This window comes from Glandiceps talaboti, chromosome 11 (genome assembly GCF_964340395.1).
Source record: "Glandiceps talaboti chromosome 11, keGlaTala1.1, whole genome shotgun sequence".
Taxonomy (NCBI): domain Eukaryota; kingdom Metazoa; phylum Hemichordata; class Enteropneusta; family Spengelidae; genus Glandiceps; species Glandiceps talaboti.
In genome coordinates, this window is record NC_135559.1 from 6,008,992 (window position 1) to 6,036,158 (window position 27,167).

The 27,167-nt window shown below is 37.4% G+C and overlaps 4 protein-coding genes across 4 annotated transcripts in view; 1 reads left to right on the top strand and 3 right to left on the bottom strand.

Moving 5' to 3' along the window:
- Positions 1 to 27,167, bottom strand: part of LOC144441919 (S-formylglutathione hydrolase-like) — a 134,152-nt gene that overhangs the window by 64,650 nt on the left and 42,335 nt on the right. The window lies entirely within an intron of this gene.
- LOC144442709 (ethyl acetate hydrolase-like) lies at positions 1,465 to 12,392 on the bottom strand. Its single transcript, XM_078132083.1, has 7 exons — positions 12,143 to 12,392; positions 10,426 to 10,558; positions 9,967 to 10,186; positions 9,522 to 9,616; positions 8,851 to 8,996; positions 8,064 to 8,150; positions 1,465 to 1,584 (listed from the first exon to the last, which is right to left on the bottom strand). The coding sequence occupies exons 1-7, from the start codon at positions 12,390 to 12,392 to the stop codon at positions 1,514 to 1,516; spliced, it is 1,002 nt and encodes a 333-aa protein (XP_077988209.1). The 3' UTR covers positions 1,465 to 1,513.
- LOC144442710 (steryl-sulfatase-like) lies at positions 13,723 to 16,143 on the bottom strand. Its single transcript, XM_078132084.1, has 2 exons — positions 15,897 to 16,143; positions 13,723 to 15,215 (listed from the first exon to the last, which is right to left on the bottom strand). The coding sequence occupies exons 1-2, from the start codon at positions 16,141 to 16,143 to the stop codon at positions 13,723 to 13,725; spliced, it is 1,740 nt and encodes a 579-aa protein (XP_077988210.1).
- LOC144442712 (uncharacterized) overlaps positions 25,138 to 27,167 on the top strand; it is a 5,761-nt gene continuing 3,731 nt past the window's right edge. The window contains exons 1-2 of the mRNA XM_078132086.1: positions 25,138 to 25,164; positions 26,859 to 26,978. Coding sequence (XP_077988212.1) covers positions 25,138 to 25,164; positions 26,859 to 26,978 — 147 coding nt within the window. The remainder of the gene's footprint in view (positions 25,165 to 26,858; positions 26,979 to 27,167) is intronic.

The following is a 27,167-nucleotide window of genomic DNA, read 5'->3' on the forward strand; positions in this document are numbered from 1 at the left end:
CTGGTGACACCGTATTACTGGATGAGAAAGGCGAGTGAACATACAGTATGTACGAGGGCAAAGTTCGCTAGTGACTGGACAGAGCGTCGATTTACACAGGTGCATAAAATGTCAAAATGAATCGATCTCCAACCTAGCTTTCAAATCACCTGACTACCACACTACGAATGTACATGGCAATACCTTTGACGGTGATATTGCACGACTTAGTCTACTGTATTCTCGTTATAAGTTTTCGTCATCCAAGTTTTTCTAGTTTACAAGTATTTGCATAATAATATGGTACGAGGAATACAAAGTGATGACGGTACTTACATCCGCCCATACGTACCTCGCTATAATTTATTCAAAACGGTCACGATATCATTGAGACCCTGTCAAGTTAACACAGTTATTTATATCAGAATTCATTACATTGATTATTGGTTTAAATAGCCTGCATGCAAATAAAGATTTAGAGTCAACTGTTTTGATGACGACACTGATACAATGACGTTGTGATGACGACACTGATAAAATGACGTTGTGATGACGACACTGATAAAATGACGTTGTGATGACGACACTGATAAAATAACGTTGTGATGACGACACTGATAAAATAACGTTCTGATGACGACACTGATGAAATGACGTTGTGATGACGACACTGATAAAATAACGTTGTGATGACGACACTGATAAAATAACGTTGAGATGACGACATTGATAAAATAACGTTGTGATGACGACACTGATAAATGACGTTCTGATGACGACACTGATAAATGACGTTCTGATGACGTTCTACTGACGACAATACAACTTACCTACTGTGGATCGACTAGTATGCTTTCAAAGAAAAATTGAAGAATGTAGTTATCAAATAAATAAATGTTCGGCCCAGTTAATTGTTTTTAGAATGCATTTGAGCAGCGAGGTAATTTGTTCGAATAATATTCGATTTCGAGAAATAAAATTTATTGATTTTCGATTTTGACATATAAGCTTAAGGAGAATGACCATTCTACCTGGTAACATAAAAAAACAATTTGTACTTTGATATTTGATACAAACATGTTTTATTCCAGATTGCTTGGAAAAATACATCTGAATAAAGAAACCCTTTTAATTTGCTGTAAAGCAAAGTTATAATTTGTAATACATTCCTTGGTATAAATTTTATGGCATTATCTACAAATCGATATATTGTCTGTCTGTCTGTCTGTCTGTCTGTCTGTCTGTCTGTCTGTCTGTCTGTCTGTCTTCTGTCTTTGTTACATTATATACCGATGAAAGTATACTACACAATTCAAAAACTGGCCGACTTCTGAGATAAGACATTTGCAACGATATATTTGAATCTGTTTCTTCGTACACCATAGTCTATGTTCTACAGTTGATCAGGCGAACTGGACGTAGACCATTAGGTTTTCCTTGCTTGGGTAAACTGGACCACCTTGTCATATGACGTCATACTCCAGATTTTCCTTGATTAGATAAACTGTACCACTCTGCCTGATGACGTCATATCCTAGGCATTTCTTGATTGGATAAACTGGACCACCTTGTCGTATGATGTTTTACATGTATCCTTGAACAATGCTGTACAACGATTGAGAAATGACAACACAGTTTTTACTACTACTACTACTACTACTATAGGAAGTCGTATGTAGCAGGCGCTCTTCAAACTCAACGTTTTTCTCGTCTCTTTGTGGAAATAACCAAATAATTTTACAACAGACACTTTAAATATACCGTTTTATCCAACTTGAGAAGTGGAAAGAAGATTATCGAAGAACGATTGGAGTGATTTCGGTGGATTTAATTCCATAGTCGGTAGGGCGGCCAACAAAGGCAAGATGGCCGCCCAAGCTACTGGCAGACCATCTGTAAATATTGCCGGACTTACAAGTAAACATGCCATCAAATGTGAACCCATCGACGGCATCCCGGTAGAAACGTATCTCACTGCATTGGCCGAAATAACCGGAGCTGATAACATCAAAGCTGCCTCTAGAGTATACGGATCAGTGGTTGTGTATTTTAACTCAATAACTTGGGTTGAAACAGTCTGCATCAAGGGCCTACAAGTAAGTGGTTACACAAGCTATGTCGAACCCCTGGTAAAACCAGCAACTAAGATCGTCATTTCTGGAGTTCCCCCCTTCATACCAAGTGAACCTATTGAATACGAGCTGTCAAGATTTGGAAAACTGGTGAGCGGAATAAAAACAATCCCTCTTGGCTGCAAAAACGATAAACTAAAACATGTACAGTCTTTCCGCAGACAAGTATTCGTTCTACTAGACAACGACCTACATGGACATGTAAACGGGCCAACTTTAATTGAATATGAGGGAAGAAACTACAAAGTATATCTGTCAACCGATGAAATGAAATGTTTTAAGTGTAATCAAAAAGGTCACATTCAACGTAACTGTCCAAAAAGTAAATCTCCACAAGAAACCGAAGACAACGATAGCATAAATACCGAAAACCAAGATGTCAACCAACAGAATGTAAATAACAATAGCACGCATACCAATACCACTGCACAACCTGTCAACATCGAAACAGAACCGATGAACATTAGTCAATCACCTGCAAACGAAATCATCGCACAAGCCTCAAACAAAGAACACTCGTCCAACGAACTTAAAACAAGAAATACCGAGAGAAACGAAGAATATACACAAAATGACAATAACGACATTGCAACCACCGTAAACAAGCAAGTAACAACACCTGTGCCAGAGGCAGTCCGAACAGCAGACATGGAAACTGAAACAGTCAATGAAAACGAAACGCAACCCGACGCCACTACCGTTGAAGAGAGGGTACAAACCCCTCCTTCGCCTTTTCCTCCCACTCCAGATCTCAACTTCTCCATTGACCTCCCTTCGTCAGTGCCTTCCTTCGACCAGTCACCATCTTTAGATCTCAGCGGACTTACCCAAATGCCTCGCTCCGTCGCAGTCGAAGAAGATGAAGAAATATCTACGAGTCAGTACAATATATCATATCCACCTCTCCAATCAACTCCCACCGTATCAACTCAAGATTGTTCAACGAACGACAGTGACGTCGATGACAACGATTCCGTAATATCAGACATTTCAGAAACCACACTACTTAACTCCAAAATATCATTTACGGCAATACGAGAATTTCTACAGGAAACAAAACATTCGAAGAAATTCATCCAGCAATGCATCGACTTCAATCCTAACCTCAAAGAACTCACAACAGAATTACTCAATTATCGTACAACACAACCTCTCAATGTCTCCGCAAAAGCACGAATCCTCAAACTGGTCAAGAAAATAAGGAAACACGTACGAACAGTTTGAACATCGAAATAAACCCCGTCAAATCACCAACAACTTCACTATGATAGTAAGTTACACTATTTACATATCACTAATCATGGCTTCCCTTTCCTGTGTGACTTTAAACACCCGTGGATGTCGCGACTCCATGAAAAGATACAAAATCTTTGAACACTTGAAACAGTTCAACCAGGCAGACTTCTACCTCTTACAGGAAACCCACACCACAGTTAATGAAGAATCACTCTGGCCACTAGTGTGGAGAGGAAAATGCGTCTTCTCTCACAAGTCCAGCAACAGCGGAGGAGTTGCAATTCTCTTTCAACCCAACACAAAAATAGAAATAATACACTCGTCAGAACCCATCCCTGGACATCTACTCCATATCCATGCTAAAGTTAACAACACACCTATACATATCATCAACGTTTACGCCCACAACGATGCAAAGGAACGCTTACACTGTTTTGCCAAACTCGATACAACAATTTCCAATTTAAACGAAGATCCAATAATATTAGGAGGTGACTTTAACTGCACTTTGAACCCAGAACTAGATAGACAAGAATGCTCTGAATCAGATCGCCATACCGTTCGTTCCCTTAGCAACATCATAAACAAATACAAACTAATTGACACCTGGCGCGATTTCCATGACAATGATCGAAACTATACTTGGCACAGAAACAGAACAAAAGCACGTCTAGACAGAATCTATATGAGCGAATGGATGAAAACTCGGACTAAATCAATAAATATCCACAACTCTTCACTTGCCTTCTCCGACCACTCGCTCGTCAAACTGACTCTATCACAAAAGCAAACAAGTAAACGCAGTCCGTTATGGTGTCTCAACACGGAAATCTTAACTAATGAAAATTATCGCGAAATACTCACACATTTTTGGCTACATTGGAGAAAACAAAAAGACAATTACACAGACCTTTGCACTTGGTGGGATCTTGGAAAATTAAAGATAAAACTTCTCACTCAACAATACTGTGCATCTAAACGCAGTGATCGCAAACTACGAATAACAGAGTTAGAACAAGACATTCAACACCTTGAAAAAACAATGAATAGCAATGAAGAACTCATTAATGAATACAATGAAAAGAAAAGACTGCTAATTGAACTCATAAACATTGAAACTAGGGGCGCAGCTGTACGTTCCCGCCACACCTTCCTTAACAACAGTCAGTCATCGAATAAGAATTTCCTCTTCGCGCTCGAAAAAGAAAAAGGCAAAATGAGATCAATTCTACATCTCAAACGAACAGATAATACAATCACCGAAGATCCTAAAGAAATTCGTGACATTATTTACAACTTTTATCAAAAACTGTACACGCCAGAACCAGTTGATAACACATCTCAGGAAATCATTCTAAATAATTTACCACAACTTAACGACGACAATAGAAAATACCTGGACAACGAAATTACATACGAAGAATTTACATATGCAGTCACCCAATTATCAACGGATCGCTCCCCAGGAATAGATGGACTGCCTAATGATTTCTACAAAACATTCTGGCCACTCATAGGCAAAGATCTACACAGCGTCTTCATCAAATCCATGGAAACAGGCCAACTTCCACTATCATGCAAAAAGGCGGTCATAAGTTTGCACCCAAAACCGGGAGATAACTCGAACGTTAAAAACTGGAGACCAATAAGTTTGCTTTGCAGCGATTACAAGATTCTAGCAAAAACCCTCTCCATTCGACTCCGTACTGTACTATCAACAATTATCCACGAAGATCAAACATGCTCCATTCCACAACGAACAATTTTTGACAATATTCATCTACTCCGTGACAGTATATCCCTAGCAAATGAAACTAATTCTTCACTAGGAATCGTTGCCCTTGATCAAGAAAAGGCATTCGACAGAGTTCATCACGGTTACCTGCAACAGACCCTGGAATCATTTGGCTTTGGCACACGTTTCATAAATTTCATCAAGACATTGTACACCGATATACAGTCCCTCATTCGCATAAACGACACATTAACTGCCCCGTTGAACATTAAACGCGGAGTAAGACAAGGGTGCTCCCTCTCAGGACAGTTATACATCATCTCCCTCGAACCACTCCTCCACAAAATAAGAAATACTAGCCGCATTACAGGACAAAAAATACCCACAATTCCAAGACACACGTCATACCTCTCAGCATATGCCGACGATGTCGAAATATTTCAAACCAAAGATGAAGACTTCGTTAAACTGAAAACATGTCTGTCTGTCTATGAACAAGCATCAAACGCTAAAGTAAACTACGAAAAATCGGAAGGATTATGGGCAGGGAGCTGGCGACATCGAACTGACAACCCCCTTGGTTTAAAATGGAACACAAACGGACTTAAACTTCTTGGCGTACATCAGGGCAACGACGAAAAATACACCCAAAAGAACTGGACCGAATTAACATGCACCATTGAAAATAAAATTAAAAAGTGGACATCGTATGCACCAGGTATGTCGTATCGTGACAGGGTTCTAATTATTAACCAGATTTTCGCATCAAAACTTATTCACAGACTGACATGTACTACTCCAAGTAAAGCAACCATTTCTTACCTCCAAACATTATTTCTTCGCTTTGTATGGCAAGGTCGACATTGGATCCCGCTAGAAACTTTATGTCTTCCCTGCGATAAAGGTGGCCAAGGACTTGTAAACCTAGCAACCCGCCTTACCGCACTACGACTTAGTCATATCCAGAGGTATCTATACCAAGACAACCTTCATCCATGTTTCTCGTTTATGGAGTATTTCCTCGGCAAAGTGGACAATCTAAAGTACACAAAACAGCTGTTTCTTACGACTGGAAACATCTGTCAAACAACCCACTTACCCGTTTTCTACGGCGAGCTGCTACACTGCTGGAACACAACAAGCAAGATAAGAAAAGGGGAACCCGAAAATATGACGCAAATTCTGCAAGAACCACTCTTCTACAACCAACTGTTACCACATCCAACTCGTTCAACGCCTTACTCACTGACCCACTTCGTAGACGCCGGTATCACAACAATAGGAGACCTCATTGACATTCATCACCGTCGCTGGTTCACCTCAAATGACCTTAAGGACAGGGTGAACATCCGATCTGAACGCGTCCTCGACCTCACAATCAAAACCGCCCAGCAATCAATACCTCCGAAATTGAAAGACATTATTCGAAACAACCTAGTAAACTACACACCCAGCGAGAACAACGCAAATATGCACTATACTTTTGAACTTCATCACTCAGTCGATCTTAATCTGGCCTTTTATAAATTCGAAAAGGGAGCAATATACAAATACCTCATCATGGTACTACATGTCAACAAGTCACCGATCAGACTGGACACTGTTTGGAGAGACATTCTTAGTTTACCAGATTCAACAAAACCAAACTTTAAGGCTTGTTACTACCCACCAACAATACAAAAAGAAGGAGACCTGCAATGGCGAATTATCCACGGAGCCTACACAACAGGCACTTTTCTCCATAATGCTGGATTTCGACCCAACTCAAACTGTCCACTTTGTGAAACCAGTGATTCTCTCTTCCACGCTTTTCTGGAATGTCAACGCATCCAACATTTGCTCAGTTATGTAACCAAACTTGCATCAAACCTTACAACGAACACCGGGACCACTCCGATGAGCGCGGCAAGTTTTATCATCAATCCACCAGCCAAGAAAAACAACACTTTCGCCAACAAAAGAACCCTACATCTATTCACCTTTATCACATCGGTAGCAAAACTATCGATTCATCTCGCCAGAAGAAACCGAACCAGTAACACACCACCGATCGACCCGCTCGCAATATTTAAAACAAGAATTCGGACAAGGCTTTTCATCGAATTCGAACACTATAAACTGAGACAAGAACTTGATGTATTTATTTCAACGTGGGGCATTAATAACACTATTTGTCGCGTATCAAACGGAAAACTACACATAGAAATCTAATCCCTTCATGCATTTGAAAGCATAGTATCGCTGAACACTGATGTACATAACTTTGTTCTCGCCAAACACGCAAGTCTCATTTAATGTTTTCCATGTCTAGCCGTACCGATGTATTTGGATTTTAAATTTATACTTTCATTCGTACTCTGCTGATTTCCTTTGTAAATATTTTATTTAGCACTTCAATGTATCAGGGCAAAGACGAATAAAGTTCAATTGAAAACTACTACTACTACTACTACTACTACTACTACTACTACTACAACTACTACTACTACTACTACTACTACTACTGCTACTGCTACTACTACTACTACTACTACTACTACTACTACTACTACTACTACTACTACTAAATCTACTACTACTACTACTACTACTACCCACCACCACCACCACCACCACTACTACTTTGTTCTCGCCAAACACGCAAGTCTCAATTAATGTTTTCCATGTCTAGCCGTACCGATGTATTTGGATTTTAAATTTATACTTTCATTCGTACTCTGCTGATTTCCTTTGTAAATATTTTATTTAGCACTTCAATGTATCAGGGCAAAGACGAATAAAGTTCAATTGAAAACTACTACTACTACTACTACTACTACTACTACTACTACTACTACTACTACTACTACTACTACTACTACTACTACTACTACTACTACTACTACTACTATACTACTACTACTACTACTACTACTACTACTACTACTACTACTACTACTACTAATTCTACTTTAACCATCACCACTACCAAAGCCTCTCACCAGGTAAACTGAAATATGCATGGACAGTCCCCTTCATTAGTAATGTCTCTACGGGTACTCCTGCTGACTTCAGCTTCTCTGCATATGCTACAAATTAAACAGAAAAGTATTGTAACATGTAAACAAGTATAAAAAACATTTTAAAAAAATATTTACGAAAGTACAACTAGTTTTTGGCTCTTGATTATACTTGCCCAACAAAACACCTCTTAAAGTGCCTCAACTGCTACCTAGTCATCATTACCGGATGAAGTATTTTTCTTGGAACAAGGGGTTCAAATCATGTCACATTGTATTCTGGGTAAAAAAATCGGCATATCAACACCTTTTCCATTATTACACGGAAAGGCTGGCACCATACACTGTCAATTTGGAGATTTTTAAGTTACGTACCATATTCTTCAAATATATTGAGTTTGCTATTCATGTTTAGTTTTATAAAGGAAAAAAAAAAAATTCTCAGTTACAAGTAATCTACTAATTTCAAACCTCTGCACGTTCACATACCTGTTTCACATTCACTCACTCAGTCAGGTTACCATTTCACACAAAAGAATATAGTTGCATTTTAGTAAAAACATATTTTATTCAAATAAAGAAATTATGTAGAACGTCCGGAGACTTGAGCAAGTCCACGACTTGTATATCCAATTATTTTGCCATCCGTATTCAAACTCAAATTCCTTTAACAAGTTTACAGACATCCTTACATCCCCCTCCTTCCATTTTCGTTATCCTGAACTTTCTTATGTTAGGATTTTTTTGTCGTCATATCTACAATACTTACCAAACCCTTCGTCACGTAGAGGATCACACTCAGCGATGATCATCAAACTTGGCGGCTGATCTACAAAACTGGACTGATCACGAAAAATACATGACCCAAACTTGTCACTGCGATCTTCTTTATTCGTAAAGAGATTATCCATAAACCTGTGAGTAAAATAATGAAGGTTAGATCAATGTTACAGTTTAGTTAGCTGTTCAGAAATATGTCATATTAGTATCAACACACACACAGTACAATACATTCCGTTATTTTATCACCCATAGACCACAAATCACTTGAGATTGTATCATTACATTGCAAAACCCCACTCGTTCAATACAGCTCAAAAGGTCTGTAAGCCAGTTGACACCAATTGCGTTCTCCGAGGCAACAACATGGTAGTACGAAACTAAATGACAGAAACTGATCCTATATCGAAAGATTTGTTTTATTTAAGCCATATCACTACTTTGATAACTAGGAACCCTTTCACGTTCATTCCAAGATAAAGTATTTCCATTTCCTGTATTCCACTTTTGATTTTAAAACAGACCTGGGATTCCAGCCATTAATAGTACATTCTTGCGTATCCTTGGTAACTAAGCCTCGTTTTCAAGCACGAGTATCTTGCTACGTGACGTCAGTGCAAGTTAGATTTAGTGGTTTAAATTATATCAAACATAACTTACCAATTAATGATAGGCTTATCAAGTATAGGGCCTGCTGCAAATTCAGTATGACTCGGATACGTTTGATTGAAATCAACACATGGATATATAAGAACCTGAGGAAAGAAAAAAGACAATCAAATCAAATAATCCACGTACTAAATCAAGTCTCTATTGTTCATTGTTTACAAGATAAATAACTGCCCAAATAGAGGAGATTACCCTATGTGGATATCGCAGATTAGGGTTTAAAACACCAACACAGTATTTGATTTAAAACTTTGGGTGTATTTTCACTTTATTTTTAGACCAACTTAACATAAATGATACTTTTGTAAACATTCATGTCTAAATTCATAAGAAGTACAATTATACATGAAATTCAAAATAAATTCGTTGAGACTATAATTTTCATCGGGATGGGGTTGGGGGACTGTTTATCATACAGTGTGCATTGACTTTTTACCTGGTAGTCAAGACCTTTGACTTCATGACTTGCAATCACTGCCGTATTACCACCGTGACTGTCTCCTCCAACTCCCACAATGCTTTGCTCCCCTCCACCAACTGTCGATTTATTTTGCATCACCCATTTTGTAACGTTGATGGCGTCGTTGCCGTACACGGGGTAGGTATATTCTGGTGCCATTCGATATTCAACATTAACAATGACAAAACTTCCCTGGCTGTTGAATTTAAATGTACGTAAATTCGAAACGAGGTATGCATATTTTTACACTCGAGTAAGTTTACAATCAACAACGACCTCAAACTATGAAATATATCATTGTGAAACGAAATGTCAAGTGTACTTTGATATACATACATACATACATACATACATACATACATACATACATACATACATACTGATAAGACAGACAGACAGACAGACAGACAGACAGACACAATGCACCGTCATTACCTTGATATCCTCCTACATAGAGTATCTACCCCATCACGTGACCCAACTACACCTCCTCCACCATGGAAATAGATGAAGATAGGAGGATTTTCAGACAGTCCAGTTGGGTTGTAAATACGTACCGGTATACCCTCTATGGAATATTAAATAAAACAGTTAATTTGACGTTAATAAGACATAAATGGAACCAAGTACAGATATTGTTCACATAACACATTTCTAGCTAGTTGTATTCATTTTGTATATTTGTATCATATGTTTCTTTGAAAGTGTAGATTATTTTTGTTATCTGGTGAAAATTCATTCATTCATTCATTCATTCATTCATTCATTCATTCATTCATTCATTCATTCAAAGTTTTCATGATTGTCACGTTTCATCCATATTACCATTCCATCGGTCTCCAATATGTCAATGAGATCACGTTACTTGGCAGAGATATATGGATTTATTTATCGACTCTTATGACTAACTTACACGGAATGAGTCATTTTATTACGCCGTGTTTTTACCGGTCCAGGACTATATATAATACATATATAGTACATATACAATACCAGATAACCAGTTAAACATGTTAACCCGAGGCAGAGTGTCATCTGTTACGATAAAAATCTTGCTAACACTGCTACACTTCATTGTCTGAAAAAATGACTTACAAGGCAGCTCATCAAAAGAAAATCTAGCAAGTTAAAGATTTTTGTCTAGCCAGATGATACAATGATGTTAGTAAGATTTTAGCTAGCCAGACGATAAAATGTAGCAAAGTTAGTAAGATTTTAGTGTAGCCTGCTGAAACAATGGTGTTAGTAAGATTTTAGCTAGCCAGACGATAAAATGTAGCAATGTTAGTAAGATTTTAGTGTAGCCAGCCGATACAATGTAGCAATGTTAGTAAGATTTTAGTCTAGCCATACGATAAAATGTAGCAATGTTAGTAAGATTTGTGTTGTTCCAGACGATACAGTGTAGCAATGTTAGTAAGATTTTAGTCTAGCCATACGATAAAATGTAGCAATGTTAGTAAGATTTTTGTTGTTCCAGACGATAAAATGTAGCAAATGTTGGTAAGATTTTAGTCTAGCCAGACGATACAATGTTACAGTAGCAAATGTTGGTAAGATTGTTGTGGCGCCAGACACGGTTCAGTTTCAGGTTAACTTGTTTCTATTATATCATCAAAGTTTGTTTTACCTCCAAAAGCGGATAATGATACGAACACTCTGTAAATTACGTTTTACTGATACTGGATATCCATTTGTATGTCGCAAGGTAGTACGATATACATGATATATAGTGTGAATGACACGGTCAATGTACTTATTTGAAATATGGTTGTTATTTTGGTCAACATATCTTGAGAATGTCACATTTTTAGATGTCGTCAAAATCTATTACTTTAACGTGACACGAGTCATACGATTTAAAAGATTTATTTGATAAGCATTGCAATTTGTCTAAAACATTGTCAATAACATGACTGGCCTTATCGTGAGTGATGAATTAGGATATCCAGGGAATCTGGGGGTCACAAGTCAGATTAAGTTTAGTACTCATATATTTATAACTATCTGCTACTAATATTGCATTGAGCACTTTTCTCTCTATACTATCTATCGAGTACTTTAACCACTGGAGCTACTGGAGAACAACATATTAAAACCCTAATCGCAGTTGCATGTATATTTAACTGGATTATAACTTATGTCGATTTACCTTCAAAATCTGGCACAGGAACATTTACATTCCTTATTTCTCCGTCAAAATCAACTTCTCCAGCAAGGAACTTCTTTGATTTACGAGAAGATGCCCTCGCACCTTCAACGCCTAGTTCAGAGTACGGTTTCTGACCTCCGCGTTTAGCATCCTTAATGATTTGCAGGTACTGTCTAGTTTCGTCCGTCAACTTGTACTTGGATTTATCGGTCACAAGGTACTCCTCTACCTTCTCACCTTGTTGTGACATTCTATAACCTCTTTTAGTCCTTAATTAACTCTAGAATCGTATAATAGAAACAACCAGGTTTGCTGTAGGGTTGTATTGGCACGAGATCGCTACAAAACAAACACAATGCAGTCGACCCCAGAACTGAAGTTTGACCAAAGTCCAGTCGGATATATAATCAGCGTCATATTCAGAATGATTTATACTAGGGCTATCGTTGAATATGAATTTTGGTCAATAGACGGTTGTGCAACGAGCAGCCAATTTTCTCAATTCATTAGAAAAAGCGAAAACATAGTTAAGGGACATTGTTGACACAGTTTTAGCTATATTGACGATCAAAGGGTAACTAAGTGAAAGTTGTGGTTATGAGAACAATATCGTTCTTTATTGTGCAAACACTGGTGACGGTACTTTTTTGAGTATTCGTAAATACCAAATAACGCGAATATTCCATAATAGCACCATCCTTGATTATGATATTAGTCTACAAATGACTATACCCACTACTCAGAAATATCTGTGTTCGATTACCTTTTCCCCCGCTCCTATATCGGCATATTCACAATTGTCTTCTCCCCATCATTCTGCTCCATCTTGTCTTCACCGACACATTTACATTCACCATTAGATTAATCTAACTTCCCCATAAAAAACACACCAACGAATCACTCTGGATATTACAGCTTTTAAAACTAAAACTCCACTCGTCTATATTTAATAAATGCTCAAATCCTACCCACATTGCCGATACTTTTCCCATCTCCCAATGACCACTCAGCTGAAATACAAGTTTGGCCCACTGACTGCAGTTCCCCTCCCACTGACCAATACAACAAAATCCGTTCTACTGAAAATTCGTTCAAAAAAACCTTTTTTTTTTACACGAACAGCTTCGTTGGTTCCACTGGTGAAGAGGGCAGTATTTTCAAACTGAATGTATCAAGACCATTGTATCCCTTCCCAACCACGACATGTCGCACTACCCGGACAATTGGATACATTGATCACAACAAAATGAGTTGCAATGTATATTTCCCTCATACATTGACTTCGGTGACATTTTACTTGACGATTTATTTATTTATTTATCTATCTATAAGCAAAACAAAAATAACGATATTATCTATCTATCTATCTATCTATCTATCTATCTATCTATCTATCTATCTATCTATCTATCTATCTATCTATCTATCTATCTATCTATCTATCTATCTATCTGTCTGTCTGTCTGTCTGTCTGTCTGTCTGTCTGTCTGTCTGTCTGTCTGTCTGTCTGTCTGTCTGTCTGTCTGTCTGTCTGTCAATTTTGTTATCTATTCCTGTAGCAACACCAAGCAAGAACCATCTTATTCACAGGACAGAATAGGTAGAGGGAGAATTTCATCAAAGTTATCTTCTTCAGTACTTTCTTGAGAACAATAGGGAAAGTTTGCACATGGCTGTAACCATGGTAATATGAAATAATCTAGTTGTGTAAAATACGGTGGTTGCACAGTTTTCATATGATCCGACAGTGCTGCCCTGGCTTCATCTACAATATTCCCTCTCTCTTGAAGTGTCAACGAAAGCGGCCATTGTTCTCCAGGATCATTTTCCAAATCATACACGATTGGGTTTTCTACGATCTCCCCAGAACAGCCCCCGTCGTGCTCAGGTTCGACGAAATGCACTTTGTATTTACCAATATTCATGGCAGGTGGGAGATTAACGGCACAATAAGTGAAGAGGTGGGTGTGGTGTGAAGGGACATCTTGAGGGTTTTTCATTAAAGACAGTAAACTCTTTCCATCAATGACTCTATCTGTAATACTGTGGTTCAAAATCTCAGAGATGGTCGGGAAGATGTCAATTAATGAAACTAGGGCATCTGTTTGAGACGCTTTTGGGATTACTCCCGGCCAACGCATGATTCCAGGAACGTGTATGCTTCCCTCGTAAGCACTTCCCTTGCCACCCCTCTGTCGTATCATTTCCCCATTTTTATTCCTGACTATACCAGGAGACCCTCCATGACCTGGTGGTTTTGGAACCCCATCCAGACTAACCATCAAAGGGCCATTATCTGACAGGAAGATGATGAGAGTGTCTTTATCTAGTTCAAGTTGTTTGAGATGATTCACTATTTGACCAATACTCCAGTCAAGCTCCATCAAGGCATCACCATAGATACCACTGTCCGACTTGCCAGAGAAAAACCTTGACACAAAAACAGACGTGTGCAATTTTAAATAAGACTGGTAAAGAAAGAATGGACTATTTGCATTCGTGGAGATAAAGTTCAACGCTTCACGAGTCAATCGAAGAGTCATGTTCTCATGTTTATAAGGCTGTTCGATTATCTCACCATTTCTCGCGAGAATGCACACCGATGTTGAACCAAGAGCAGTGTAATATTTAAAACAATAACATCCGATAGAGTAGATGAGAAGTGTGAAAAGTAACATGTACAAAATTGTCTTCCATTTGATCAAAAAGGATATTTTCAGTAATAAGAGTCCAACTGACACAGCTATCCAAAGTTTATATGTCATTTTCAGAAAGAAAAGTGTGACTGGTCTCTCCAAGTGTGAACCTCCAGTTTTCCCTCCACAAATCTCTGTGTGACTGCCTGGTGTTCCATAGAAATAATCAAAGCCTTGTTTATTTGGTAAATACTTTCCTCCACTGCCGACCCCAAGATGCCATTTGCCCATAATTGCTGTAGTGTAGCCATGTTCTTTGAAGACCTCGGCTAGTGTTATTTCCTCCTGTGCAAGACCACCAGGTAGGGCAGTGCTGTATAGGACGTTGAGGGGGAAGAGTCGTCCTCTCAACATACCCTGTCGAATCTGGTATCGACCTTACAAATAAGAAAGAGCGTATATTTTGGTAAGTTAATGGGTGGTGTCCAAGGTAGGCTCGGTCAATGAACCAAGTTAAAGGGTGGTACCCAAGACAGGCTCGGTAAAAGAACCAATAACCATATATCGCAAACCACACTAGCAAACTATATACAGTATCTATACTAGTGGACGCTCACACACAGGCTTGATCGCCCATCCACATGCTTTTATATATTGCCATACCATCCAGGCAGCTCACTCACTCACTCACTCACTCACTCACTCACTCACTCACTCACTCACTCACTCACTCACTCACTCACTCACTCACGCACGCACGCACGCACGCACGCACCCACCCACCCACCCACCCATCCATCCAATTATCTCTTTCTAACTTTCTAACTCAAAAAAGGAATAACAATGCTTTACTCCCACCCAAATACTTACCTCCCGAACTAAATAATTATTAATTTGGTTATAAGTAAGTTACTGTTGTAAAGGGTGTGTGTAAATTCAAAAAAAAAACATGGGGGGGGGGGGCATCCCAGAAACAAAATGTGACTGGACATGTTTTGTTTCTTTATTTTCTAAAGAGCTAGAACGAGACCTGTACTGAATTTGGAAAATTTAGGCAATCGATTTGTGAGTTGAAGAGTAACGGCAGCTACATTAAATCTATTACATTGTAAACTTACCAGTGAGCAAAACAGTTCTGCTTGGAGTACATGTAGATTGCGAATACATACGATTGAATTTCAACCCCTCTACAGCAAGACGGTCTATATTTGGAGTCTTCACTGTCTCGTTACCATAGCAACCGACGTCTCCTAATCCCATGTCATCGACCAAGAACAGGACAACGTTCGGTTTGTGTATACCTGCTGTTGTTATGTCAGCAAGTGCGACCACAACGGTAATAGAGATAGCAAGCTGAAGCGCCATTTTGTTACAACACTATAGGGTATAAAACATCAGTGAATGTATGATACCCTGACCTGTCGCAGTACACAACAAAAGGGTTGTGATCTACGTTACAATGGTAACACGAAGGTATGATCTTGAACAGACGCCATCGTTGTAAACTCGATATGAACTTAACAACACCCTTCACGTTGTCAGTCAGAACATTTTGTACAACGGAGAGAACATTCACCTCCCCTGTCATTGACCCCGTTATCACGGGTGTGTAAAGGTCCTCTGAGGTCTCGAAAGTTTGATAACCATGTAAACAATGAACCAGTCCCAGCGTGTAATTAATTAACATAAATATCCTCCATTAGAAATATTCTCTGAAATGACAAAATATTTTGAGTAATGATCACAGTAAAATAAAAATAACACGATTTTGGTATATAATAAGTGAATTATCAAGTTAAATGGAGCTTACATAGGCCCACGGTGTATCGACAACTTGTTTCTTAATTATTATTTGAAAAAAAACCGACCCTCACAGTTCAGAAATTTGAAAAGTTTATGATAACTAAAAAGGACAAGTCTGTATTTTAAGAAATAAATTAATGATTTTTGGAAAGACTTTTTAAAGACTTGAATTATTTTTATAACACCCCTGTCTATTATTTGTGTAAAACTGTTTTTTCTGAAAATTTAATTTTATGCATATCTCACCTGGACTTTTAACAAATATAGTTTCCAACGCTCTCAGTTGAAATTTTAATAACAATGATCTCATGTACAAAAGTATCTCTGTACCAAATGTCGGGTATTTGATATGATTTTTGGTTATATTAATGGACGCCACACGCCAAGTTAAATAATATTTCGTTAGAGCGCCCTCTATAACCACTGTGGATTTTGTTGGGCCAGTAAGAATTGTCCCCGAACTCTCATGAACCAGTGTTTATGTTACTTCAGCCACGGTTCAGTTATCAAAATGATGTCCACTACAAACTTCTACAAAATTCTCTGAAAAAATGTCTGAATAGAAAGAAAATGTCTGAATAATGACTTGTCTAATTAGATATTACATATTTGTGGTGAGTTGACGGTAAATATGTACTTTTAATAAAGATATGTCTGTCTGCCTTCTATTAACACGTGGTAGTCATTTTATCCATATAAACAGACACAGACACACCTAATACATACATACATACATACATACATACATACATACATACATGTACATGCACACATACACACACATACATACATACACACATACATACATACATACATGCATACATACATACATACATACATACACATACATACATACATCCATACACACATGCACATCCATACATCCATACATACATACATACATAGATACATACATACATACATACATACATACATACATACATACATACATACATACATACATACATACATACATACATACATACATACATACATACACAAACAAACAAACAAACAAACAAACACAAACACAAACACAAACACAAACACAAACACAATGCCTACATACAAAGATGTGTGCTTTTGTATTATATATATATATATATATATATATATATATATATATATATATATATATATATATATATATATATATATTGTTTTTATTATTAATACATGATATGCAGGAGATATTTAGGACAAATAACACATTGTTATTGTACATGACATTTGTTTTAATATCTTCGATTCATACATTGTAACGGTATCTACAGTATAAAGGTACAATAAGTGTTTTCAATAATAGACAGTTAACACTCAATCTTGCGTGTTTCACTAAATGATATTATGTTACATATAAACGAAGACCATTCTGTTTTGCTTGGACACCAATGTCAAAACGTTCAGAGGTCAGAGGTCATACCTTTTAATGTCAAGCTGTGTAATTTACGACATAAAGGATATCACATCATTGACATTCCTAAACCTTATAGTGGTCCATTAATTATAAAAATCTTTAACCCGTTGATTGTGATATGTGTTCACAGGTCAAGCTATATAAATCATGGCAGAGAGGAACAACGCCTCCTCAACGAACAAGTAACCAAGGTATACAACTCTATATTGGTATATCAACATGCGAATGAAGTGCTTAGGACAGAAATTCGTCAGCTACAGCTGGTCAACTTCGTGGGAATAGACTCAGCCTAACAGGTAGGTATTTACTATTGTCGTGATTTCATCTTAGAGTAGAAGTAGAGGGTATGAGAGAGAGAGAGAGAGAGAGAGAGAGAGAGAGAGAGAGAGAGAGAGAGAGAGAGAGAGAGAGAGAGAGAGAGAGAGAGAGAGAGAGAGAGAGAGAGAGAGAGAGACAGACAGACAGACAGACAGACAGACAGACAGACAGACAGACAGACAGACAGACAGACAGAGACGGAGAGACAAACATACGGACGGACACATCGACCAAGAATTAACAAGAACTAATTATATGTATACACTCATAACATGTCACTTCATCGGTTTGTCATAATTGCAATATTTTTTCATTATCGTCAGTATCTCAAGTTTAATGTACACGTACATACTTGTTACAGTATTGTGTATACGTCGAGTCAATAAATTGTACTGAATAATGAACACACTATTCCCCATTGCTAACTTAGTTAAATTATGATTTACATTGATCGCCATATGAAATTAACTATAAAGTGATATTATGTGTGTTTGTAATATTCTTATTTCCGGACATTGGTGAACGAGTACAAGTTTAATGAAACCACCACTGTTTACAGTAATTGATGTAGTGTGTATTTCATTTCGGTGTGATTATTGTATATGATGACTTAATGTGCTGATATCGCAAGGCCGACAGGATTTCTCTTGTTATCAAAAATTGGATTTTGGATTTTGGACAGGACTGAGTGTTGTGTAGACTGTCGGTACAGCTAGTGAAATTATGATACAGGTATGTCGTGTGTTAGACACATGACAGTAAAACTGGGAATTACAATGACGGTACCTTGTTGTGCTGGGCAATAAAATAATGGAGTTCAAAAATCTGTAGTTATCAAACTTCAAATGCACGAGTAGATTTTTGAGATCTAAGGGCAAGAATTGAAGTGGTGGCTATTGACACGAAGAAGGGCGATAACGTATTTGTTTGCTGAACAATATAAAAGCTTGCCTTTGGGAAGGGTCCTCATGTTGTGGTTTATGAAAGAGTGGAATATCTAGAGTTACACACATTTGGTGTAAATTTTATTGATGTTGTTAACGCCGATAGGTAGCATGTAAACCGGTTAGATTATCGTTGTCGGTGTACTACTAATATAGCCTGCACCCTTCGATTCTACGCAGTACTCGTTAGCATATGAAACCGTGTCACCGCACTGACAAAAGGCTGTACCTGTGAACAAAACACGCCAATGTTATGCCACTTTCACTGCGGATTACCGCTAGACAATAGTTTTACGTAGTGTTACAAACCAGAGTTTACCAACACCATTGGGAAGTATCGAGCTAGTATACAGTACCCACCAGCGCCTTGGTTATCAAGGAATGTGTGTTTTAGACTCTGTAATTGCTGGAGTAAGGTACGTGTCACGGTTGTGCTTCTGTACACGATGTATTTTGGTAGCGTAGTATAGATATTTTAACATCAAAAGTTGCCGCTGTTTTCACGGTGTACGTACACACCAACTCAACACCCACGACAAGCCAGTAGTGAGAGTCATCAAATATGCATATAACACTAAGTGCTTCTGTTTATAACTACCATAAAAGTAATCTTAAAAAAACGGTATCTATGAAATGGGAAGTTAGGGGCAATCTATCATTTATAATCACAGGTCGAGCCCGCTTTAACACTTCTTGATTAGGTACCTCGGCTCTGATTATGTTGACTTGAACGTTTCATGTTAGTTTGTTACGAAGGACAAATTCCCCACGAGGCCTCCACTTCAATTAAGTTCTAATTTACAACTGTTAATGAAATTGATTACACAATTTGCTCTTGAAATGGACATAACTTCATACGACTGGGCAACACTCCAAAGGCAGTCTATATTCAGTGTCCATTGCTTGTAGATTATTTGCGGGTCAGGTCGCTTAACAGGTCGGTGTGTGACCGTTGTTAGGGACGCCATTATTCCAACGTAAAAGGGAGTAGGGTTTTGTTTCACATTTGGATTGTGTAAACCAATTGAAACGTGACAGTCAACTCAAATAAAGTAATTTTACTATTTAAGGAAATTTACTACGGTAAAACTTGTGAATGGTATACAGCAAATTTGAAATTGAATATGGGTTGTGAATGAACAACGTGCTTGTCAATCTGGATCCACTGGGTTGGAACATGGCGGGTCATGTTGTACCGTTATCTCATAGACGTAGGTTTACAAACACGATGTCGGTCTTACCATAGACTTTTCGTGTAGGGTCTATGATCTTACTTTCTTTTAACCGGGTAGGGTGTTTCCGTAACATATAATTATAGCTTTCTACCCTTCTTTATACATCAAATACTGAGATACACCATGTACACGCGTGATTTTGATAAATACATGTAATTTATTCCATGTTTGCTATAATAGGTAAACAAAATGTCAGGGTCGTAAACAGGCTGGAAAGAGATGCTAGTATGTAAGATAGAGAACCCCATTTAGGGAATTTAAGAAAGATTTTAATAACAACGATAAGGATAAAATAGTTCGTTATTAGTTACTGTAACTAACTAACTAACTAACAAACTAACTAACTAACTAACTAACTAACTAACTAACTAACTAAGTAACTAATTAATTAACTAACTTGATATATAAATAGGTAGATAGATTCTAGCTAGATATCTAGCTAGCTAGCTAGATAGATGAATAGATATATACATATAGATAGATAGATAGACAGACAGACATACAGACAGATATATATATATATATATATATATATATATATATATATATGTGTATAGGCAGGTACATAGACATACATACAGGTAGATAGGCAGATAGGTAGACGTACATACATACATACATACATACATACATACATACATACATACATACATACACACTCACACATACATACATACATACAGACAGACAGACAGACAGACAGACAGACAGACAGACAGACAGACAGACAGACAGACAGACAGACAGACAGACAGACAGACAGGCAGGCAGGCAGGCAGGCAGGCAGGCAGGCAGGCAGGCAGGCATACATACATACATACATACATACATACATACATACATACATACATACATACATACATACATGAATTAAATGGATAGCTACATACAGTAGTAACGTAACTGAATATATATGGCTAACTAACCAGAAGTGGGTGAAATGTATAAATGTATAAAATCATTATATCCTTAGAAAAAAAATGAAACTCGTATGATAACTGTCTGAGGGACGTCACTTTCTAACATCGAATATCTCTCAATCTCCCTAAACTACCTAAGATAATTATAAATTGGTTACCATTACGTTATTACACTGTCGTAAATTCAACGAAATGGTTCAATCTCCAAGAGTAACACGGACTTGTGAGATCAATGCTGTAGACTGAATAGATATCATATAACATTCCAGCTTACATGTCCAATTATATATTTACATAGTCATTGAAACAGTCAAGTATGCAGACTGACGAAGAACCTATTCTGAACCGCAATAAATTCTCGACACTCAATATCAGCGAATGTAGTCTTTGTAACTTTCTCAAGACTATTATTATTTCGGGAAAAACAACCTCGTCCCGTGTTTGTGAAATAAACCTCGGGAAATTCACAATTAAAGAAAAGGTCTTGTAAGACTAAACAGTCAAGAGAGATATAGGTAATACTTTAATACACCTAACTCTGACACTAGCGATTCTTTTACCACCCCTATGGATCAAATGGTTTTATCCAGTGGTCCAACTTAATATTCCGATTACCATTGCCATGGTGATGATTGATTTCGTATAAGTCTCTATTCAATCTATTGCAGTGATACGACTGTAAGGTATACACCCCTAGGAATAACTCAAATGTAAGCGTTCTGTGTGTTTTCACAATTGAAACCAGGCATGATTTATCCATGACGTGAATTAATTCTACAGTCGGTGTTGAGGATTTATACATACATACAGTGTAAGTAACAACCTGTTGAATACGATCCTGTCAAATAATCCGACGTATATTCATCGACAATACTTGACTTAGTTATGCAATACCAACGACTGGACATATACATGAACGTCCACCAGCTATCCGTATGTTTAGAAACTATAACTTAGTGGACAATCAAGGGCTTTTATATTCACCAACAATTCAGGATAACATTTGAAAAGAGAAGCGTCCACTGCTTGAATGTTACACAGCAATATATGTAAATAACATGTTAATGGGAGCATTAGTGGTATACAGAACGTCGGTCGATTTTACACGACCATGGGACAAGTTGTAAATAATTCATACAATCTTGTACGTTTCTAATGAGCAATTACTTAGTATTTAACGTAGTCGAATAGTACTGTTTGATATTTCATAACTTTTTAGCACTAGTGTAAAATATTAAATCCTGTGTACGAATGAAATATATCTCACGATCACCCTAAGTTTCCTTTTGTAGTTAATATTGCTAAATAGTGTAAGGGTTCTCCTGTAGGTAGTTAGGTAGTTAATACCTGCATGCCAACAAATGCAAATGCAAATGCTGTACATTCTTAACAATTGAGTCCGTTCTACTGACCATGATAGACGGTAACCGACGATAGCTTGTTGCTATCAGTAGATAAATGAATCATTACCTAAGTAGTCTTTGATTAGGTGACAACTGGTCAGTGATATCACAGATTACGATACGATGAAGGCCAAAAAAATTGAAATACGTCAGACGAAATCACAACATCTACACAAACATAGTCTCCACAGTGTTTCTATAGATCATATTTTGTTCTGATGTCTGAGAGAACGCAAAAAACGTTACAAGCATGAAAGTTTGCGCTATACAGTATGCTGCGACATCACCAGTGGTGCTATGCATTTGCATGATTACTTTGAGTACAGGATGTATTTTGTATGTGTCATTTTGAATAGAGCAATTGATACAATGGGTTATATTGTCAAGACATCCTCTATGGATACATCGTATAACAAACATGTCTTAATTGAAAAAAGGCCAAAAGGAGTACCTTTCTACGAATAAACAGTAGAACAGCCACATTCTATTAATGTCAACAGTTTGTTAAAATAAATGCTCTACGTCAGAATAACTGTAAACGTCGTCAAATAGGTCCGTTACCCGCCAAAATGGGAATGAAAATTTATGTTTAAAATTTGTTTTTCTGAACGTCTCAAATTTATTTTAGACTAGGAGGAAAGATATGATTTTTAGTAATGAATTGATATCAAAATTTGATTGAAAAGTGATATTTATGGCACAATGTTCAAAGAACAGAGATCCTTATTTCTGTCATATACATGTATGTACGCTAGCCTTGTTTCAACAAAGTGTAATTTTACTGTTAGTACTCAGTATACAGTGTTATATTGCAATTCAGTATCATGGTTCCTTTATTTGACATTTTCCATAATAGTCGCGGAAACACATGAAAGGGTGGCGATCGATCGTCTGAAGTATAACGTTTCTCTTTGTGTTGAATAAAGACTGTTTCGTCATTTCTGAAAAGAAAATTGCTCAATTTCATTAAACTGAGTGAAAATGTGCCTATAAAGGTACTCAAACTCAGAGTTCCTAACCTGGCATGACATTCTGTCTCTCTGGGTTTTGTATTTTACAATTCTGCTAAATTATAGATTTCATTCAGGCTTGTCTAGAAGGACTGAACCATAAATCACAACATTAGTCTTGTGTGATTTCGATGGCGTATAATGCACATTATATATACAATGCTCATTATGAACTAAGGTTCAGCGTAACGGTATCATCAAAGTAAGATATAACATGTAATACTTGCTTTAGAAAATCATAACATTTGATGATCACATGACTATCTTACTTCTACATTATATTAGATGTACATAATAGTACACTTGTGGTATATCGTTCCTTTTCAGTTACACAGCTCTAAGTCAGACGGTGTCCTATTTATAACTCGCCTTTATCCTTGCTAAATAATATTAATAATACATTTATTGATCTGGACTGTTTTACTCGTTACTTACAGTATGCACTTCTACACAATAATCACACGTAAAGATCCATACGGTGACGTGTTGTTGTGTGTACGCAAGGTAGTTTTAGAAACACATGGCCTTGAACTTGTAATTATTTATTCCTACCCACTGAATTATACCTAAACATCAGTAGTCATTAGCAGAAATCTAACAAGATATGTCGGTATACTAGTATTTACATAGGAAATCTTTCCTCAGACATCTCTATACTCGTAATACTCAAATTGTATAAGGAACTGTCCAATCGTTACATGTAATACCAATCAGAGTACTATCATATTATCCACCTGATTCTCTACCATACCAACTAAAGTTCCAGGTGTTCATTTTCGTTCTTAAAATATTGAAATAATGTATAATACAGCTTGTATTATAGCAAAATGTAGTCTACTGCAGTACAAAGTTGTTTTATATCATGACGGGTCACTCATTCGGCATTGAGGTCAACCCAAACTTTGTCGCGTGGAAACAATGCCAGAAGATACATTTTCGATTCAGTTTAGGACATGTATCTTTATTAATTCAATATTAGATTAGTTTTATGTATGTATTTACTGTGTATCCAGTTACGAACAATATGTTCATACCCAGCAAATGTAACTTTCAATCTCAGTAATGATTATTTAACAAGAAGACTGAAAATGAACGGTCTTAGGAAAAAAACACACCACTGAGGAGGTTGGGTTACACGAGTAACGTGTCTCAAATATATCTTTTTTATATTTCAGTGAAAGTAGTTCTGGTGATTCGTGAAAGCAATTACTAATCAAGCAACAGGCGAAATGGTGTTGGACCAGGGTTGACCAATGTTGAAATTTTGACTGAAATCTACCCGGGCCATTGTTGATCCCAGAAATCGAAGATGGCGGAGGAATACTACGTAAACAGAGTAAGTTAACCGTATATGTTCCCTTATTGTGTTCTCCGTTTGGAATTGAAATATTGTTGGTGTAATCTTTCCACTTACACGTTAGTTTCTTATAATTGACACCTGTCTTTGAAACTTGATATGCAAAGTAGATTATGAACTTTGACCCGAACCAAACATGGGTGTCAATTACAGTCTGCCCTTACTAACCCAAACCATACACAAGTGCAGACAATATGGAGACTTGAATTTTTCTGAGTATCGTTGTTAAAAAATGTTCGGAACAGTGAGTACATAATACCAACACCCAGACAATTACTGAATTACAAGGATAATTTATATAAATATATATTACAGAAAACATATTTTTCCCAACAATTTGTACACAATAGTGAAGAGGTAATTTTAGTAAGAAAACGCTTGGAGTATGTAGTATGACGTAGAAATATATTTGTCTGTATTGGTTGATTACAAACTTGACCAATGAACCCTCTATCTTTCTGTTATGCTAGATATGTATTATTTGTTTGTTATCACCCAAGGATATCTATACTTTGGTTTGTCTAAACTGATTTAAACTCAGATAGATTAAATAAATAGATAAACAGACGGACAGACAGACAGACAGACAGACAGACAGGCAGGCAGATAGATAGACAGATGTATAAATAGATATATAGATAGTTAGAGTGAGAGATAGTTAGATTGGTAGGTAGGTAGGTAGGTAGATAGGTATGTAGGTAAGTAGGTAGACAGATAGATGGATATATAGATAGACAGACAGACAGACAGACAGACAGACATATATAGAGAGAGAGACAGACAGACGGACGGACGGATAGATAGATGCATGCATGCATGCATGCATGCATACATGGACGGACGGATGGATGGATGGATGGACGGACGCACGGATAGACAGACAAACAAACATACAAACTAGCAAGCAAGACGGCACAAGGTACACAGAACGACTGACAATAATTCATTCCACACACGTCGTTACTCTGTCAGACTTCACTTTCATGCCAACAACGTAACAATGCTATTGTGTGATTACACTTACATTTACCTAGACAGCTTGTTTGACTTACTGCTACTCGTATCAGGGGATGAAATCACACCTTTGTTCAAAGGTTTTTGTTCGGGCTGAGATAGAGGTAAATACTCACAAAGAGAACAAGAACTTAGTACACCGTTAACATATCGGTATGTTGACCTGTCACTAGGCGTGCCATTGCTGATATAACTTTATTTGTCCTTGAACACGTATGTAATGTTCTCATATCAAAGTCTTCAAATTGGGTTGTTTACGAATTGACAAAACAAACACTAAAAATAAATGACGTCATTATCAGGATGACCTGAAACAAAGGGTAGAACAAAAGTGAACGAAGCATGCCATAGCGAAAAGCGAAAACAGGCGTACATGTGCAATCCCTCTCGGGGTTTACAAAAAGGTGTGCTCCATAAATCTTGTATTTCGAACTGGTCAGACAAGATCACTTTGTCCTTTTATGTTCCGATACAATCAAATATATACGCATTCCTTGGTACTAATAGATGTTTAAGCACGTTGTGTTTTTGTGGATTCTTTGTGATTATATTATGGGCTTACAGGCAATACGTACGTATCCGATACACTCTAATTCAATTGTCATTTTACAGGGTTGTTATTCTAATGTGGTACTGACCTTACAACTTAAATCTTACAGGGATATTATTTTGAAGCTGGGAGACGAAGCAAACCTGATGCTTTACCAAAGATCGCCGTCGGTAGGAATAGCAGAAGTGCCAAGAGGTTGTGGAAGGACACGAACACGTCAACATACGAGGTGCAGTAGAACAGGTACATGTAACTGTTGATTTTACCGCCAGTCAGTGGGAGAGAGAGAGAGAGAGAGAGAGAGAGAGAGAGAGAGAGAGAGAGAGAGAGAGAGAGAGAGAGAGAGAGAGAGAGAGAGAGAGAGAGAGAGAGAGAGAGAGAGAGAGGGGGGGGGGGGGGGTGAGGGGAGAGAGAGAGG

Coding starts and splice junctions, on each gene's coding strand:
- LOC144442709 (XM_078132083.1), bottom strand. CDS start 12,392: ATGTCACAACAAGGTGAGAAGGTAGAGGAGTACCTTGTGACCGATAAA. Junction 10,559..12,142: donor TCCTGTGCCAGATTTTGAAG/GTAAATCGACAT, acceptor AATATTCCATAG/AGGGTATACCGGTACGTATT. Junction 9,617..9,966: donor TCAAAGGTCTTGACTACCAG/GTAAAAAGTCAA, acceptor TTCTTTCCTCAG/GTTCTTATATATCCATGTGT.
- LOC144442710 (XM_078132084.1), bottom strand. CDS start 16,143: ATGGCGCTTCAGCTTGCTATCTCTATTACCGTTGTGGTCGCACTTGCT. Junction 15,216..15,896: donor CAGAACTGTTTTGCTCACTG/GTAAGTTTACAA, acceptor CTTATTTGTAAG/GTCGATACCAGATTCGACAG.